The sequence below is a fragment of the Salmo trutta genome, chromosome 25, assembly GCF_901001165.1.
Source record: "Salmo trutta chromosome 25, fSalTru1.1, whole genome shotgun sequence".
In the NCBI taxonomy this organism is placed as follows: Eukaryota; Metazoa; Chordata; class Actinopteri; order Salmoniformes; family Salmonidae; genus Salmo; species Salmo trutta.
This window is the reverse complement of record NC_042981.1, coordinates 21,579,801-21,599,342: the sequence shown is the minus strand read 5'-3', so window position 1 is coordinate 21,599,342 and position 19,542 is coordinate 21,579,801. Positions and strand designations below refer to the sequence as shown.

Genomic DNA, 19,542 nt, shown 5'->3' with positions numbered 1-19,542 from the left:
CAGTCTCTAAATACCCAGGCTAACCAACCTAACCCGGGCCTGTCCCACATGGAACCAGAGACGAGGGTTGACACTTAGCATGGTGGTTCTGTGCAGAATCTGGGCTGACTGCTAACTCCTTTCGAAGCTAGCCAGACTAGACCACGTTCCAAAGCTTACTGTCAAGGAGTGGATGGATGATACCACTAGAATATCTGTTGAAGAAACGGTTGAAGAAGAAGTCCCCTTTTTCTTTTCTCTCTCTCTCTCTCTCTCTCTCTCTCTCTCTCTCTCTCTCTCTCCTTCTCTTTTTTGTCTCAGAAATGGGCTTGCTCGCAGCACCAATTCATTAGCTGTGTGGAGTAGCTGTAAGCAATAGGGGCTGGAAGGAGAAGTTCAGATGGCTGAGTGCTGACATGTTGATTTAGTAGTGGTAACGCGATTGTGCACTTCCAAAGGTGCTGACTAGGACGAAAGCCAGGCCTGGTTTCTCCCAGGGAGACTCTAGGAGGGCTGCACTCTAATTTTGGGTTCCCCTTTCTCAGAGATGGAAAGGCCTCTGGGCCTCCAGACAACAAACATTCACACCTCCCTATATGCTGCTATTGATTCAGCCTTCATGGAAGCAACAGAGGGGGATTGAATATGTGACACGCTTACCTTGATGCTGGTCTGACAGGGGGCTTAAAGGGATACTTCGGGATTTTGTCAATGAGGCCCTTTATCTACTTCCCCAGAGTCACATGAACTCCTGGATACCATTTTTTATAGATAATCTTCAAGCATGAATAAGTAAAATACTGACCTTTTTACTCAACACAAAATGTAAATAAATGCTAGTAGATAGCCATAGACATCCAGTCTTTGCACTTACGCTAGTAAGCAATGGCTCACAAAACTACCTCAAACTACCTTCATACTGGAAACATAAAAATTGTATCCACAAGTTCATCTGGGGATGTAGATAAAGGGCCTTATTGCCAAAATCCAGAGGTATCCCTTTAAGCTCTGTGTATTGTGCATATTGTTTCACAGGCAAGGAAGGAAATGCAAACATCCAAAGCAAGCTGAGTGAGTGGCGTGGTGAGGCTCAGGCGGATAGATCTATTCCATGTGTGTGATTTGTCTTGAGTTGCTATCAGCAGCACGAGGTCAGGTCAGGCCCTCTGAGACCAGACCAGGGCTAGACCATGGACGCTGTGTGTTTATCTCTGCAGATTAGTGGGAGGTAGAGGACACACACACATGCAAGTACGCACACAGCCATATAACCTCATATACACACACCTATACCCTCTCTGCACCCCACACACACACACACACACACAGACACACACACACAGTTACCTACTTTCCTCTGTTGGAGCCATCAGTGGTGTGGTGCCCAGGCAGCCCCAGCAGGGCCAGATTGGGTTACAGTCCAAACTGTTGTTGATTAGGGCCGTAGCTGTAGAGGGGGCTCATCCCAAATTGAAAGCACATTAGAAGGCAGGGTTAAGGGCAGGATTAGGGCCGGGACCTAGCGCCGTGCTGGAGCACAGCAGAGCTGACACAAAATGGACGCCCTTTCACTGGGTTTCCCCAGAGAGGGGTGGTAATTATCGTCCGGGGCTGCTGGGAGTTCACAATAACAGGTTAAAGGAGTGTGTATTCCCCTGACACTGTCATCCTCCTCTCTGTCTGCAGCGCTCCCCAGCCTGTACCACGGGACACTTCCTGTCTCTGAGCGGGGCTTAGAGACATGGGGATTCATCAAAGAGCCAAGGGGGGACTGTATACATCTCACAGTTAGCACAAGGGTCTGTGTTTGGTTTTGGAGCTTAACAGGCCTTGTCTGAAAACAGCTTTTTTTAAAGGCATATTCGTCTTCTGTTTTCATACTTGATGTTATTGAATATTACAAATTTATGAATAAGTAAAATACTGACACTCAACACAAAATGTAAGTGTGTGTTCAATAAAACAACACTCCGGCACACAGATTAAATTGGTCCTGGCTTTGTTACATGAGACACCATTCATGGAACAAAATGAGGTCCTGTAATAAAATGCAATTTAAACGCATCATCTCCTAATGAATTCCTCCTGAGCATGTCATAATGGAGGGGGTTGGTCCATTCTGGTGATGTAGAGAGCCATTCAGAGGTGATGGGGAACACATCCCTGGGAAAGATCAGAACTCTAAGTCACCTGACACTTGATCCAGTGACTGAGGGTGAGGAGAACAGAGCGATGAAAAGAGAGACCGAGAGAGAGATGAATAGAGAAAGATGGAAAGGGCGAGGGAGCGGGAAAGAGATGGATGAAGGTGCAGCCACAGTGGATGGATGAAGGACTGTGCTGTAGCTATAGCCCAGCAGCTTGAGTGCTTTGTGCTTTCTTTTTTGTAGTTGATGAAAACATCATGGTAGATTGTTGTATGACGGTGTTTTTAGGGCCGGCCCTGCTGCTCTGAACACAAACCAGCCAGGACCAGGGCCAGACCGCCAGTTGTTTGGTTTTGCTCCGCAGCCAAAACAGGGGAGTGTGTGTCAGAGCGCATCGGACCGTAACGCAGCAGATCTGAGAATGATCCGACCCACACACACACACACACACTGGTCGCCCTGATATGCGACTCTACTTGAGGTTGAGTATGTGCTGAGTTAATGGTCGCACTAAGCATTAAACATGCACTGAGACCTCTTGACTATGTTTGGTAAGCATGATATTACACATGCTGTGCTAACACACCAAATGTAGCAACATTTGAAATTGTGTTTTTTACATTGGATTAAAGTAGAGACTAAGAGCTAGGAAATTGCATATCATACACTGCAGTTGAGGAACAATGGGAAAGTAATTCTGCTTTGAAAGTCGATAAACTTGTAACCCCACTTTTGAGAAAATGGCCCTTGAATATTTTGGTACACCTACTAAAGAGCTCTTCTTTGTCTACACCCATTCAGCATCATTCACATCCTCTTAAGCCTTAGCTCCACCCATCTCTTTAAGGATTCACATGTGAGGCCATGTGGTAAACACACATCCAAGTGTATTTGTCACATGCACAGGATACAGAAGGTGTAAACTGTCACGTCTGCTCCCGCTCTTCCCTCCCCTGGCTCTTGAGGGCGCCAGGCTGCCCTGCGTCACGCACTCCTGCCATCAATTACGCACACCTGCCTTCCCTCGTCACGCGCTTCAGCAATATTGGACTCACCTGGACTCACTTATCATCTGTTTATTACCTCCCCTATATTTGTCAGTTTCCCTGCTCTGTTCACTGCTGATGCATTGATTGTTTTATGTCTTTGTTTTCTTGTATGCTGACGCTGTTCCTGTCTCGTTCCATGTCCGTTCCTCATTAAATATTTGACCTGCTTCGTCTCTCCAGCGTCAAGTCATGTGACAGTAAACGGTACAGTCATTGTACTTGCATACTTGATTTGTAGCAATTTCAAAAACAGAAAGTGTCCAGATACAAATATTTGATAAATATTTTATCGTTATTAGACAACGCTTACCCGACACAGTTGTCTAAAATGATGGGTTGTGAAGGAAATGCTATAACCACCCCTCACCCACATTGTAACGGCTGTCTGAGGAAGAAGTGGACCAAAATGCGGCGGAGTTAGGGTTCGTCATATTTAATACACGAACACTATGCAATTCACAAAAAACAACAAAACTGACAGCCAACACAGTCCTGTCAGGTGCAACCACAATGACAAGAACAATTACCCACGAAACACAAAGGAAACGTAGGCAACTTATGTGTGACTCCCAATCAACCACAACCCTCTACAGCTGTGCCTGATTGGAAGTCACACGGCCAAAATCAATGAAACAATAAAACACACACTCCCTTCTGCCATGTCCTGACCCAACTACACCCTCTACTGGTCAGGACGTGACACACATCTAGCTAAGTGGATGGGTCACTATCCACTATCCATGTCTAGACATGGCCGTAATCAGCCCCAGACACACCTGCTAATTTGATGGGTCATGCAATAATCCGGCCGAAGTGGAGTCTTTTGTTCAGATAGGTAGTTAGCTAGGTAGCTAGCTACCTAAACAATGAACTGGCATAACTCCAACTCATACTACTACCAAAACAAACAATGTCCTAGCTGTAGCATGAATCTGCAGGTAGATGAATATAAACATTCTAAGTACAATGTTCACTAGCTAACATTAGGCTATAACTAGCAATGCAAATATATTTCTGATTCGAATAATATTACTACACAGATCATACACGTAACGTTATCTAATGAGCCAGCAAGCGGACATTTGCTGGCTAACAAACAGTATGTTTTAACTTGCAATAAAAATGACAAAATTAGACACTTTTATCTGGAAAATGTAGCTAGACTCTTACCCGTGTACATGGATGAACACTTCACGGCAGACTGGAACCGTTGAACTCCATATTGTTTGTAGCTACATCTTGTTTGGCCAGCTTTGTGTCAAGTCACTCCGGTTCACACTGACCGTGGCGTGTGCAGCCCGTCCCTTTTTCCTACTGATCTGTCGATAGCGCCTGCTAAATTCACACCAACAATGTTGTTGAGAAAAGTAGCAACACTTTTGTAGTTCTCGATGGCTAACGTTATATCTTTAAAAAAACAGCGCGGTAGAAAGGACTGTCAACACATACTGAACAGCTCACATTCTAGACAGAAGCACGCTACATGGCAGACCAATCCAAACTCATCTCCCGGCATGTCCAGCCCATACACTATCTCAGCCAATCATGGCTAGTTGGAAGGTTCCTGTCTTTTTCCATGGCTAAACCAACTAGGCTCATAATTTAACAATTTCATTTATTTTTATGGATGGAATACAAGTTTGTTATTAAGGCACATAAACATTCACATGTTCCAGAAGGCATTTCTGCCAAAAAACACATTTGATAAAAAAAATGTATGTTGCTCCTGTGAAGTAGTGACGTGCGACATACGCCTAGTTTCCTGAAACAACTCACAAACGGTCAGAAAGTACAGCTACAGTATAGTATGGTTTTCCACTGCACCATCCATACTGCAGAAAACACATCTATAGGAATATGCGTTCGTTTTGCACATGATTTCATGCAGTGGTCATTAGGGCTCTCATCCATAGGCAGACAGGTCCTGTGTATCCATTAATAAACCTCATAGAATCATCATCATTACGATCATCCACTGAAGGAGCTCCACCTCCATCCACTTCTCCCCAGCTAGCACCGTGCCAGCTTTACTAGATGAGAAGTCTAAATCTGGCCCTCCATCTCAGTTATCACAGACATGCCTGGCCTGCTGGTCATTACATGTCTTAGTCCCACTCTCACCCATAGAGGCCAAGTGATTAATACACCAGAGCAGGGTAATGAGCTTTAGCAGTTTGATACAATTATAACATCCAGAGTGGACTGAAGATGAGCCTCTGTACTCTCCGTGTATTAAGCAGGTTATCAATACAGCTGCTTGATAGGCTTTAGGGTTGTGGAAGGTGATCATATTAGAACACGCAGCTAGTTGGTGTCAGAAGTGCGATTCTTTTAGGTAGGTGATAGGGTTGTGAGGAGTGGTAGGGGTCTATAAGTGGCCTAGGGTTCAACATGGTGATGGGCTGGTGGGAAGATGACAGTTTTAGGATGGTGATAGTGCAGTGGGAGTGTGAGAGGACAGGGAGGGGTTCTAGAGTTAAAGCAGATAGTGGGTTTAGATTTGTGTAAGGACAAAAGGAGGTCTTGAGTGTTTTTTCTGTCAGAAGTGGGATCCTGGCTGTCGGAACGTGGGGTAATGGGAAGGGATTTGAGGTTCTAAGGTAATGAGGTTGTTTGCTTACAGGACATGATTGTTTTTTGGGGTTGACCATGTTTCATGTGTTTGAGGCTATAGAGCAGGGGTCTCCAAAAGGTCTAGCGCGTGCTACCAGTAGCTGGCAGCTCACCTACTTTATGTGGAACTTGCCAAACTATTCCGAAAGCATATGCAATTTGACATGTGTTCCATCGCAAACTGTTATAAACAAATCTTATAAGTATCCGGCTCCCAGATATTATCTAATCAATGAAACATTTACATTATCCCACCACTGGTTAGCCACTATTGGCTTAAAAAGCCAAACCTAACACCATATCTGTCAATTAATTTCCAGCAATATTGCCCATCTGCGCAAATTTTTTGTCTATCACTCCTGCATTTGTCCATCACTCCGTGTAGCCAGTTGATGTGATAACTGTCTTGTGGGTTGACAAACACTTTCCCCAAAACCTTCTCAATTAAATGTTAACTGCAAAGTAGGCTTACCTGGCAGAAGTATACCATGAGCAAGTACATCATTTATGTCTATTATTTAATATTTGCCATGAAATGAGCAGCAGCAGTACATAACCATTGCTAGAACAACACATTTGACTGCACATTCCTCACTCGCTAGACGCACAATGTGTGCATGAACCGCTAGTGGGACACCTACGACAACATCCGGTGAAATTGCAGAGCGCGAAATTCAAAATACAAAAATCGTAATATTAATAATTCATGAAAATACAAGTGTCATACATCATTTAGAAGCTTAACTTCTTGTTAATCCAACCGCGCTGTCAGATTTCAAAAAGGCTTTACGGCGAAAGCATACCATGCGATTATCTGAGGACAGCACACCACATCAAAATACTTTTTAAACCAGCACAGGCGTCACAAAATCACAAATAGCGATTCAATAAATCATTTACCTTTGAAGATCTTCCTCTGTTTGCAATCCCAAGGGTCCCAGCTACACAATGAATGGTCATTTTGTTCGATAAAGTCCTTCTTTATATCCAAAAACGTCTGTTTAGTTGGCGCCAATGATCTCAGTAATCCACTCGTTCAACATGCATACAAACGAATCCAAAAAGTTACCGGTAAAGTTTGTTCAAACAAGTCAAACGATGTTTCTAATTAATTAACCTCTTACATCTAGATGTTCCGCTAGCGGAACACCTCGCCAATATCCAATGATAGAGCGTGGCGCGAATTACAAACTCCTCAAAAATCCAAAAACTTCAATTTTTCTAAAATATGACTATTTTACAACATTTTAAAGACAAGACTCTCCTTTATCTAACCACATTGTCCGATTTCAAAAAGGCTTTACAACGAAAGCAAAACATTAGATTATGTTAGGAGAGTACCCAGCCAGAAATAATCACACACCCATTTTTCAAGCTAGCATATATGTCACAAAAACCAAACCCACAGCTAAATGCAGCACTAACCTTTGATGATCTTCATCAGATGACACTCCTAGGACATTATGTTATACAATACATGCATGTTTTGTTCAATCAAGTTCATATTTATATCAAAAACCAGCTTTTTACATTAGCATGTGACGTTCAGAACTAGCATACCCACCGAAAACCTCCGGTGAATTTCCTAAATTACTCACGATAAACGTTCACAAAAAACATAACAATTATTTTAAGAATTATAGATACAGAACTCCTTTATGCAATCGCGGTGTCCGATTTTAAAATAGCTTTTCGGTGAAAGCACATTTTGCAATATTCTGAGTAGATAGCCCGGCCATCATGGCTAGCTATTTTGACACCCACCAAGTTTGGCACTCACCAAACTCAGATTTACTATAAGAAAAATTGGATTACCTTTGCTGTTCTTCGTCAGAATGCACTCCCAGGACTTCTACTTCAACATCCAATGTTGTTTTGGTTGCAAATAATCCATAGTTATATCCAAATAGCTGCGTTTGTTCTTGCGTTCAAGACACTATCTGAAGGGTGACGCGCCGGTGCGTATCGTGACAAAAAAATGCAAAATATTCCATTACCGTACTTCGAAGCATGTCAAACGCTGTTTAAAATCCATTTTTATGCGATTTTTCTCGTAAAATAGCGATAATATTCTGACCGGGAGACCTTGTTTTCGTTCAAACACTGAAAATGTAAAATGGACACTTCACATGCGCGGCCGTCTCATTGTTCTCAGATCGACCACTTTCCAAATGCCCTACTGTTTTTCGCCCAGGGACCGCAGAGTCATCATTCCCCGTTCTGGCGCCTTCTGAGAGCCTATGGGAGCCTTAGAAAATGTCACGTTACAGCAAAGATCCTCTATTTTCCATAAAGAGGCTATAGAAGGAGAAGAAATGGTCAGAGAGGGCGCTTCCTGTATGGAATCTTCTCAGGTTTTGGCCTGCCATATGAGTTCTGTGAGTTTATACTCACAGACACCATTCAAACAGTTTTAGAAACTTTAGGGTGTTTTCTATCAAATAAAATAATTATATGCATATTCTAGTTTCTGGACAGGAGTAATAACCAGATTAAATCGGGTACGTTTTTTATCTGGCCGTGAAAATACTGCCCCCTATCCTAAACAGGTTAATCCTCAGGTACTCTAATATCTAAATAAATGATAATATTTAAGACAGAGAATAGTATGTTCAATAGGGTAGATAAATAACGAAGAGCGTGCACCTCATTCACGCGCTAACAAGACTGCTTTTCTAATTAGAGACACCTTGGAAAAACTACTTGCTCATTTTGACATCTAGTGGAGCCATAGGAACTGCAATCTGGGTCCTATCTATTTGTATATCCCATAGGCTAGCATTGAAATGGCCTGTGACCTCAAACCCAAAAAAATCCAGATGGATTTTCCTTGGGTTTTTGCCTGCCATATCATTTCTGTTATACTCACAGACATTATTGTTAACAGTTTTATAACCTGCAGAGTGTTTTCTATCCAATGCTACCAATTATATGCATATCCTGGCATCTGGGCCTGAGTAACAGGCAGTTTACTTTGGGCACGTCAGTCATCCGAAATTCCGAACAATAACCAGTATGCTAAAGAAGTTAAAGGGCTAGATGCACAATTAAAGGAGAATTGCACTCAAAAAGCTATTTGTTAGTTTTCCTCCACACCTAAAGAAATTGTCTCTGTTGTGATTTAACCATTGACATGGACTCAGAACATCGAATTTCGTTGTTTGTCTATGAACAATTGTAATTTTCAGAGTGAAAAACTAAAAATATATACAAGGAGGAAAAAAGAGAACTGAGAACATAATTTGGAAAAAGTAAAGCATAATTTTGGAAAAAGATAGATTTTATAGGGTTCCCCCATAGAGTTGTTTAGTAGTCATTATTTGACCAGGTATATTGACAGATCATGGTGCTCTATTTTCTCTGGTACACTAAGGACCCGGGGAGAGTTACAAGGGAGAAGAGAAGAATGGGCCTGTTTGAAAGCTAGAAAAAAAATAGTCAATCACGACATGTCTTTTTTTTACGTAGATCTCAATGCTAGAAAAGGTTGGAGACCCCTGCTATAGAGCATGAGCAGAGCTTTGACCAATGACAGGCAGGGTCAGAGGGCCCAGGGCAGGGGTCAGAGGTTTGTGTGGTTTCCTGATAAAACTCCATAATCCCCTCTAATCTCCGTCGCTCCTTTTGGCATCCTGCGCCGGTGGGCATAAATGACCCTTTCATCCCTCCATCCCCCTCTCCACCACCAACAGCCATAGAAGAAAAAGATCCACACCCGTGTCACGTCCCATTTCCAAACCCCATCGACACCAAGGGAGAGAGGGGCATAAAAACATCTAGGAGAGTTACACCTGGCGGAAGATGTTTTATACTTTATTACCCTCTATTCCGCCTTAATTGCGGTGCTTGCATAAGTTCGTGGGGTTCATTTGGAGGCTGATCGTTGGCTATGGCCACCTTGTATTTTATATACCTGGGTGGAACTGAACGTTTCCAGCAGCATAAAGGAGGGAGGAGGAGGAGAGAAGAGGTGATTTGTGTTGTGTTATGTTCTATTCTTAGTTGCAGTGATGTTAATAACCAGGCTGGTGGTTGGCTGACTGTTCTGTTCACCTTGTGTTATTTATGAACAGTCGGGCAGCAGGACGTGGGGTGGGGGCTTTTTATTTACCGCCTGCTTTGTTGGAGGCCACCTCAATTGGCAGAATCAGCCCTAAATGTCCTGTGGATAGGCTGGCGGAAGGGCCTTTTTTATCAGTACTGTGCTTATCATCGGGCTGGCTGACGCAGGCAGGCTTCCAAACTGGGCCATTGAAATATGCAGGCAGTATGTACTGACAGATGCAGGCCGTATCGGCTCGCTTGCAGGCCTTGAGTCCCCCCCCCCTCCCCCCACCACCTCCTGCAACCCAGTTCAAGCCCTATAAATAAACAGCTATTAATCAGCCACCCACAGCAACAACTGACCATGGCTGTGACAGCTAGGACCTGGCTGGCCATCTCTCTATTGCAACCTCTACCTCTCTCTACCTTTCTTTCTCATTCTCTCTCTCTCTCTCTCTCTCTCTCTCTACCTCTGTCCCCCCTGTTCTCTCTGTCTTTGCCTTAGTTACTCTCTCACTCTTTCTCTGAAGTGGTTGAGCAGGTTCTAGACCTGTATTTCAGGGGAAAGAGAAAAATAAAATAATCCCTGTGCCTTTACCAGTTTACCTTGCGACCCGACGTATGGACCTGCGAACAAAGACGTCTTTATGGAGAGAATCATTGCAGGGCCATTTGTTGAAAAGGTTTGGATGGTGATGTAGAATTAGGTAAAGGTGTGGTAACGTCAGGGGTAATTTTGTCTCCATTTCATTTACACTGCAGCAGTAATTTATAAATAAAATAGTGTTGAATAAATATTGTTTTCTTGCCCAGATTTTTCAGAGCACCGTCTCACTGTTCTTGACACATCAAATGAACCTTGACCTTTCTTTTCTTTTGGAATGTTAAATGCTGAAATATAGGCCTTGCTCTCTGACATCCAGGGACATTCACAGAGTGTGTGCTCACTGTGCTGATGAGAACTGAGAAATAAAAGACAGATTTCTTTACCTTTCTATTAGAGCTACTGAGGAGAGGCTGAAACTGACACTGTGTAGGACTACAATTAGTATTTTAATTATGCTACGATTGTGTGTGTGTTAGTATTCATGTGTGTTATGTGTCCGTGCTATTATATGTGCCTGTGTGCGTGTGCCTGTGTGTGTAACTGTGTGTGTAACTGTGTGTGGCAGGCAGTGCTAATAGTACTCTGTACACCTCCATTTTGGTCTTTTTTGTTCCTGAGTGCCGTGCTCTCATTAAGCTGTCGTTCTAAGCAGCATGGCACCTGCTTTAAGAGAGAACCGTTAGCACTAACGACAGACAGCGCGCCTGGCAGCCTCAATCTTTGCCTTTCCCGACTCGTCCACTTGCTGAAATTAGCTACATTTCACAAACAATTTCACAAACTCGTTAGGCAGTAGGGGTTTATTGGAAGATGGCAGACTTTCCCTTGAGCGGAGTATAATACGCACCCGCTAGGTTAAGGAGAGAACCAGCCCACATAATAAGCCACAATTACAGAAAAACTAGAGGCTCAAATTGGTTTCTAATTCATCACCAGACTCCTATTAGAGGAAGTTTTTTATGGTTTATACGTTTACAACAGTTTTCTGTTTCTTTTGATTTGGTCCATTGAAAATACTTGGATCCCTTTGTGCTATCCAACCTTACTTGCTTAACTTCAACCCCACCTTACGACCCTTGACCCTTTGCTTACCTCACCACCTATCCTCTGTCAGCACCAGTGTTAATGTGCTAGGACTAGGCCTTGCTCTGTGATTTTACTTTAAGGTCCCCCACTATTATTGACTCTTATTTATTCAGAGTAGGATTCAAAGCCCATTTATTTTCTTTACGGTATGGTGACACTACTGCCCCTGTGTTTATAATTTAGCTTGTTTCAATTTCTGCCTGGCCTCCCCTGACAAGCCAGGGCCTTGATGTATCGTTCGCCGCTGTACACCTTATCTGTTGATGTACAGTTTTAACCTTTTCAGAAGGTTGCCTCTACAACCGTTCCCCGTCTCCTCCCTCACCCCACCCCCTTCCCAAGCAAGGAATACATATTGTACAGGAAAGAGGAGCATAACCCCTTTTCCAAAGTCATCTAATGTAAATGTTTAGGTTTTGTTTCCATAACATTTCCATAAAAAGAGTTGTGGCCGTACAGTGGCTGGTTGAGATATGAGAGGGAAATGGAGGCCTGTGACTGTGACTTTGTGGTGAACTTGCAGTGTGCATCTGTGGTCTTTTTCCATTTGTTCGCTCACAGATACAAGGCCGTAAATCACACACTGTAAAACAGGGAATGCAGGACGGTGGTGCAGGAGTATGTACTGATTTTAGGGGCTGGTACAGGAAGAGGGAGGGTGTGTGTGTGTACTGTATGTGTGTGTACTGTATGTGTGTGTACTGTATGTACTGTATGTGTGTGTACTGTATGTGTGTGTACTGTATGTACTGTATGTGTGTGTATGTGTGTGTACTGTATGTACTGTATGTGTGTGTACATGTATGTGTGTGTACTGTATGTGTGTGTACATGTATGTGTGTGTACATGTATGTGTGTGTACTGTATGTGTGTACTGTATGTGTGTGTACTGTATGTGTGTACTGTATGTGTGTGTACTGTATGTGTGTGTACTGTATGTGTGTGTACTGTACTGTACATGTCAGGTGGGATACATCATACATGCATTCCTTGAACATGTAGCTGAAGGCTGAAATCATGACACCTGACTACCGCTGCAGGTTGTGGTTATTTACGTCGTAAAGATGCCTTGTTGTCACGCACATGTCAAAGGTCAACAAGAAGATTCATAATCACACCTATACAGTATCACCACCAGTATTGGGGTTAACGTGGTACAAAAGGAATGTTGGGTAATATTTACTTAGTCAAACAACGCTTTACTTTCAGAATCATGTCTCTACCGGGTGCGTGTTTCCATGATCCGATTTCAACTTGTTTCCTCATTTAGTTCTTAAGCGAGCGGAGAAAGGCTGTTCGAAGAAATGTCATGACAGCTGCTGTCCATAGAAATGTATAGAGGGCGCACCTCTGATCTTTGCCATTGATCGCTTCTGAGATAGCAAAGCCCATATGGAGGGCTTTCCCGTCTAGTGGCAAGTGTGCCCTCTATACATCTTTATGGGTCAGTGTACGTGCGGTCTATAACCAGAACTTGCGGCTCGAGAGAAAGATTTTGAATGAAAAGTCTGGCTTACAGTATATATGGCTAATTAAGCAGCTCATATATAGTGCAGCACGTGTAGACGAGCACAGGAAAGAACCCCCACAGATGAAAGGAGGAACTAGTGATCCAACCTGAGTTAGTAAGTAGCCTGTCTTTGGTAGAGCGGGTGTGGCTCGCCTTGCTCCCTCCAACAGTCAAACAAATGGTGAGATTTATACCACCGTATACCACGGGTATGACAAAAACTGTATTTTTACTCTTCTAATTACGTTGGTAACCAGTTTATAATAGCAGTAAGGTACCTCAGGGGTTTGTGGTATATGGCCAATATAACACGGCTAAGGGCTGTATCCTAAGAACTTAGCCGTAGTATATTGGCCATATACCACACTCCCTCTGGTTTATTGCTTAAATATAACGCGTTACTTTACACACAAAGTAGTATTGTAAAGTAACATGTTACTTTTGTTAAATGTAACAAGGATTATTACTTTTCCAATTAACTACCGTAATTTCCGGACTATTAAGCGCACCTGAATATAAGCCTGAATTAAAAAAAATATATATTATTTTGAACATAAATAAGCCGCACATGTCTATAAGCCGCAGGTGCCTACCGGTACATTGAAACAAATGAACTTTACACAGGCTTTAACGAAACACGGCTTGTAACAAAAATAAATAGGCTTTAACGAAACACGGCTTGTAACAAAAATAAATAGGCTTTAACGAAACACGGCTTGTAACAATTTTTTTTAAATGAGCAGTAAGCTTTAGTTGTCTTTTTGCACTGAGTCAATTCCTAACGCTGCTGTTTCCAACGTCTTGTCATCGACTCATTAAGACTAAGCTCCCGTGCAGCAGCTCTATTTCCTTTTCCAACAGCCAGATCAATCGCCTTCAACTTGAAAGCTGCATCATATGCATTTCTCCGTGTCTTTGCCATGATGAGGGTGACAAAATGACTACCGTAATCAGAATGATGGGAAGTTTGAGAGCGCTCGATTTAATCTAAACAGTAAACAAAAAAGTTCTTTGACCTTAACCCGTTCGGCAATTTCATTGGTCTAATGAAAGCTTCATGCCGCCAAAAAACTGAGCACGTCACAGAATGTGTTTTTTTGGAGAAAAAAAAATTGAAAGCGGGAAAAATCAATATATTAGCCGCGTCATTGTTTAAGCCGCGATGTTCAAAGCCTGGGAAAAAAGTTGCTGCTTATAGTCCGGAATTTACGGTAATCCCAACTCTGATCACCACACACATAACATGTAAAACACACACAAACACTCCAGAGAACCCCAAGATCAAACCCATACAGTATCACCACAGACATAACTTATAGTCTCTACTATACTTAGCATGAATGTTCCTATCCTTCTAATGTACCGGTGTTGGTTGTGGTCGTTACTTCTAATAGGCTGTGATTAGTGATTGATCGTGGACTCTTCCAAGTTTATGAAGGTTTTATGAACTTCCTGGTTCTCACTCTGCAGCCCCTGTGTGCAGCTTCCTGTCTGGCTCTTCAGAGACGTCTTCAGAGACCCCAAAACACCCTTTACTGTCTGAGGATAGAGTGTCGGGAACCAGACAGCCTTACTTCACTGTTCGCTCCCAATCTGTTTTTGTGCACGAAGGGGGCTCCTCTCCCGAGCCCAGAAATTCAACTGTGACATGACTTTATGCACGGCAGCTAGAGTTCAAAGAATAGGTATGATCTGCGCTACACAGAGGGGGCTACTGGCGGATCTTTGGGGTGTAATAAATAGCTTGAAAGATGATTTATCACATGTCAGGGAGAAGCAGTGAAATAACGCTGTGCTTCTCCAGCAAAACTGCCATTTTAATGGGGCTCAGCATATATGATGGATTTAATACATATATATTTATATATATATATATATATATATATATATATATAGAGAGAGAGAGAGAGAGAGAGAGAGAGAGAGAGAGAGAGAGAGAGAGAAACACCTTACATTTGAATGTTGTCTGAACTTGACTTTTCTTAGGCAGCTTGGCGAGTCGTTATTATTCATATTGCTTTAGAACAACACTGTGAGCCAAGGCAAAGTGTCTGTCTGTCTGTCTGTCTGTCTGTCTGTCTGTCTGTCTGTCTGTCTGTCGGGACCTGGGGAGTGAAGCACTGCGAGCCAAGGCAAAGTGTCTGTCTGTCTGGCTGGCTGTCTGTCTGTCAGGACCTGGGGAGTGAAGCACTGTGAGCTAAGGAAAAGTGTCTGTCTGTCTGTCTGTCTGTCTGTCCGTCTGTCGGGACCTTGGGAGTGAAGCACTGTGAGCTAAGGAAAAGTGTCTGTCTGTCTGTCTGTCTGTCTGTCTGTCTGTCTGTCTTTCTGTCAGGACCTGGGGAGTCAAGCATGGAAATGAAACAGCTGGTCTAGCTTAGCTAGCTTTAGTGGTGCAGTTTAGTTTATAATAATCATTTTGTGTGTTCTTATATTTGTCCTATTTCACACATGTACAAGTGTGTTTTAACATGCAGGTGTGAATTGGAAATGTCATTTTTGCATATCCCACTCTCGCTGAGACACCCTGGAGCACGTCGACAGATTTCTCTCCTTGTCGGATCAGGGATTCAAACTAGCAACCTTTCGGTTACTGGCCCATCACTCTAACCGCTAGGCTACCTGCCGCCTGTGAACTCTCGCTGGGCACTGTGCACTGTACAGGACCCTTCCCATGATAGATAGGTTTCTGGGGCTGCCTGGGGCTTTGTTGCTACTATGATTATTGTTATTTCAGTGCCATTGTAAGGTGATCCGGTGTGTATATCACTGTGTCAGTGGGATCTTATCGCACCGGCAGCTTTTTGTTTGATTCAGCACAAGTTTCCTGGACAGGGATCAAAGGAGTACATCTCAGAGAGCTTATCTCCTCCTTTATATCTCTCACTCTCTAATTCACTGTCTCTGCTGCAAATGTCATGCTCCCCAAATCCAAAGTAAACAGCCATAAGCATATGGGATTTGGATGGAAAACTATCTGAAAGCTACTTTAGTATCTCACTATGATGTCACTGTTCTGTTGATGATTGCCTTGCTTTGATAACATGAACATTAATGTATTTCTGTCTTCTCCCCCTCCATAGGTTTGGTCCAGGACTGGTCATCTACTGGCATGGTTTCATTGAAGAGCTGGACACCCAGAAAGACAGAGGCATTCTGCTCAAAGACTGCTTCCCCTCTGACATCGTGACCCTCTGCCACGGGACCAGCACAGTCACAACTGACTGACTGACCGGCTGACACTGACCTGAGCAAGGGGAGGGAGGGGAGAGGGCAGGGGGAGAGGTGGGGGAAAGGAAGGGTATCCCAGAGCAGTGCAGAAGTGAATACGTGGATCCGGAAGCAATTTAGCTTTCCTGCGGCGCGAGACTACTGGCAAACATCTGCCCTGAACTCCAGATGAACCTCCCTCATCCCCTCCCCCTTTCTCTCTCTCCGTCAGCCAGCCCAGAATCAGCCTCATACCTCAGTGCGAAAACAAGGCTGGGAGGTCTGTCCTAGTGCTGGTCAGCCTGTGGCCCCAACCGTGGCCCCAGAGGCCCCTGGAAGAGGACAGGAACAGAGTTAGGCCAGGGCAGGACATGCCCTTACCAAACAGTGATCCCTGGCCCTCGTCACTCACTCCTTTGCTCTCCATGGGCAGATGAGGGAGGTGGGTTTTGGGGAAAATGGGGGCAAACAGTCACCCTGCAGCAGGCAAACAGATCACTTCTGATTGGTTTGGGACTTTTCTCTGACCTCTTGTCCTCTTGTTTTGAAAATGTTGTCTTTATGTTATGATATGTCACGTTGATAGGAGTGTTGTCCCGCTCAAACAGGTTTATAAATGTGAACATGTGTATTTGAATCTCTTATGGACTATATGTTCAGTCCTGTTGTTTGTCATTCTAAAACATATGGAATGCTCTGATTGTACACATTTAGAATTATGAAATATTATCCAAGTTTAAGAACAGGCACTCACACAAAGCACACTTCCATGTGCAGAATGTCCTGTAGGGGATAGAATGGTCTTGGAGCCACAGCACCAAACCGTGTAGACGTCTAGGTACATGCAGACACCTGATGTCAATGGAGTGGCTGAGTCTCTCCAGGTGTCGTTGTCTTTTGCTCATCTTTCCAGCCTGAGAGAGATCCTTTTATTTACAGCTCCTAATGGAAGAAACACAGCTGAGCCAGGAGCAGTGGAGATAGCAGCGTAAAGTTGAATTATGTTTTTAGAGGCATATATATTCACTACCAATAAGGGGTCCTTCTCGTCTCTGAAAAAGAGTATGAAGACAGAAAAGGGGGTGGCGAGTGGGGTGCATTTACCCAAAATAGTAATGCATACAGTACAGTACGTGAAGCATCTTGGAGTGAAAGTTATTTTTGAAGTCTTGAACCCAAAATACATTCATAAAACAACCTTTAAATGTATTCTTTATTTAATTTGCCATAGTATTTCCCCATTAAAATATAATTTCACAGTGCAAAGAACGCAGATCAAACCAAGGCACGTGATACATATGGCCACCAATTCACCAGCCTGTGCAAGGTTTGAGGATTCAGCTCCACTGACACTGCTTAAAGTCCAGTCCTGCTGAAAGATCGAGAGGAGCAGGCCTCTGAGTGAAGGGTCACCGTGGGATATGAGTGAGATCAAAAAATTTATTCTCTCTCTGCTCTCCTAATCATGCCCAGACCAGTCCTGACCTGGTCCTCAGCCTGACTGGCTTTACTGGTGACTGTTTTGTCAGAATCCTGTACTTCCCTCATACTGGGGGGATATATGTGTGTGTGCGCAAGAAAGAGTGGGGGGGGGATAACAGTAAAGTGTTGCATCATGTGTTACCCTTAAACCTTTAGCTGGCTCCCATTTAGGCCTGGGTCCCACCATGAGGAGACCAGGGGATCGTGGCTGGGTCAGTCAGGCCCTCTGCACCAAGCCCCCTGCTCCAACCTCAAGCCCCGGTACAAAACAACTGTCCCCAATGTCCAGTTAAACACTGCCTTATGGCTGGGGCCGTGGAATGCTTAGACATCACTTTATGGCTCCTCTCAGAGACAAAAACAAGGGTTTTCTGAACAGAGGGGGGAACATTTCAGTGAGTGGCGAATAAAGAAAGAAAAAATTTGTCAACAGCAGATTCAGTTCCTCTCAGGTTTCAAGCCTTCCTGCCATTGTTTTCTAAGATGGCTGTCTTACATAGAGGAGCCGGGGTCAACCCTTATAAATTATTTTCTGCACACAATGCTAAACCAAATAGGGATTTTTTTAAACCCACTTCAAAGGTTCTGGGTCAACCCATGCGTCAGCTGGAGAGATTTCCGTGATGTGAGAGCAAATTTAGAAAAAGGTTCCATCGGATGATTTTGTGAAAGTTGACGTCTTTATTTTGTGTTTTCCTTGTCCTCCTCTTGTCTGCTGTCTCTTTTTAGATTCATTGTTCTTGTCACAACAATGGGGCAGTGAAACGGCTCTCCAAATAAGGATGGTCTGGAGTGGAGTAATTACAAGCCTCTATATCAATACAATCCAGTTTATAAATACAATCCATTGACACTGGTGATCTATAAAACTATAGAGTGGAGGTTCAGGGACTTTTTTGTAAAAGTGGTCTGTCAACACCTCTGCATTAGCTGTGTATTATATACTGAAATTATGACACTTTGTATGAAATGAAATGCCAGAGCTATAAGTTCGATCCTTCCAGTAGAGCAGACGTTCAGAAAACTAAACCAACTTTCTCAGAGGTCTTGGTTATTTATGGTGAGGAAGCCCTGGCCTGTATCTGCCCCAGGCATCATCTTTATCTTCCATGGGAGTCTCCCTGCCTGCTCAGCCTCTCCCCACCACGAAGACATCCACCGACGGGTGGAAATATATAAAAGTTCAGACTGGCCAGGCCCAGATTAAACGCATGTTTTGGAGATGGGTCGAGTAACATCAAGGGGAATCGGTTCTCTCTGCGCAGGCCTCAAGTGGAAACCGATATGTTAAGCACATTGTTTTTCATATTTTTTGTTCGGTAACAGTAATCAAAGTTTATGATTCAAAGAACAAAAATGAATCATGGGAAAAGCAGGATTTTTTTATTGTCAGTGTGGTGGAATTCTGACTGACAGGATAAGGGCTTCAGTGTGTGTTTGAAGGGAATATGGACAACTAGCACATCCAGGCCTAGTGGTTGAAACTGAAAGGGGGGTAGAATGACTCATTGGCAGTGTGGGACAAGCAGAGGCAGTCCTTAACTTTAGGAGAGAGAGAACTTCAGAGGGACGCTGATCGCCCTCCAAAAATGATTCCTGACGTGACCGGAGATCGCATGCGCCTCAACATTAGGCTTACCAACGCTCGGCAAGCCATTCAAATATCCCAAATTCTGTGACGACCTTAAATGAGCAGCATGGAGTATCGGTTTAAGCCCTTCTGGTAACACAAGTCACTTCCCGTTAAAAGTGACTGCCAGTTGGTGGAAACCCAAATATCTGGGATGGGGATACTATGTTGGAACGTTGGAAGGTGTT

At 43.6% G+C, this 19,542-nt stretch overlaps 1 protein-coding gene across 1 annotated transcript in view; it reads left to right on the top strand.

Annotated features, from left to right (window-relative positions):
- LOC115162158 (uncharacterized protein C15orf41 homolog) overlaps positions 1–17,441 on the top strand; it is a 47,891-nt gene extending 30,450 nt beyond the window's left edge. Inside the window, 1 exon segment of the mRNA XM_029713186.1 lies at positions 16,116–17,441. Within this exon segment, the coding sequence (XP_029569046.1) occupies positions 16,116–16,260 (145 nt within the window). The 3' untranslated portion in view covers positions 16,261–17,441.
- Positions 17,442–19,542: the final 2,101 nt, after the last annotated feature.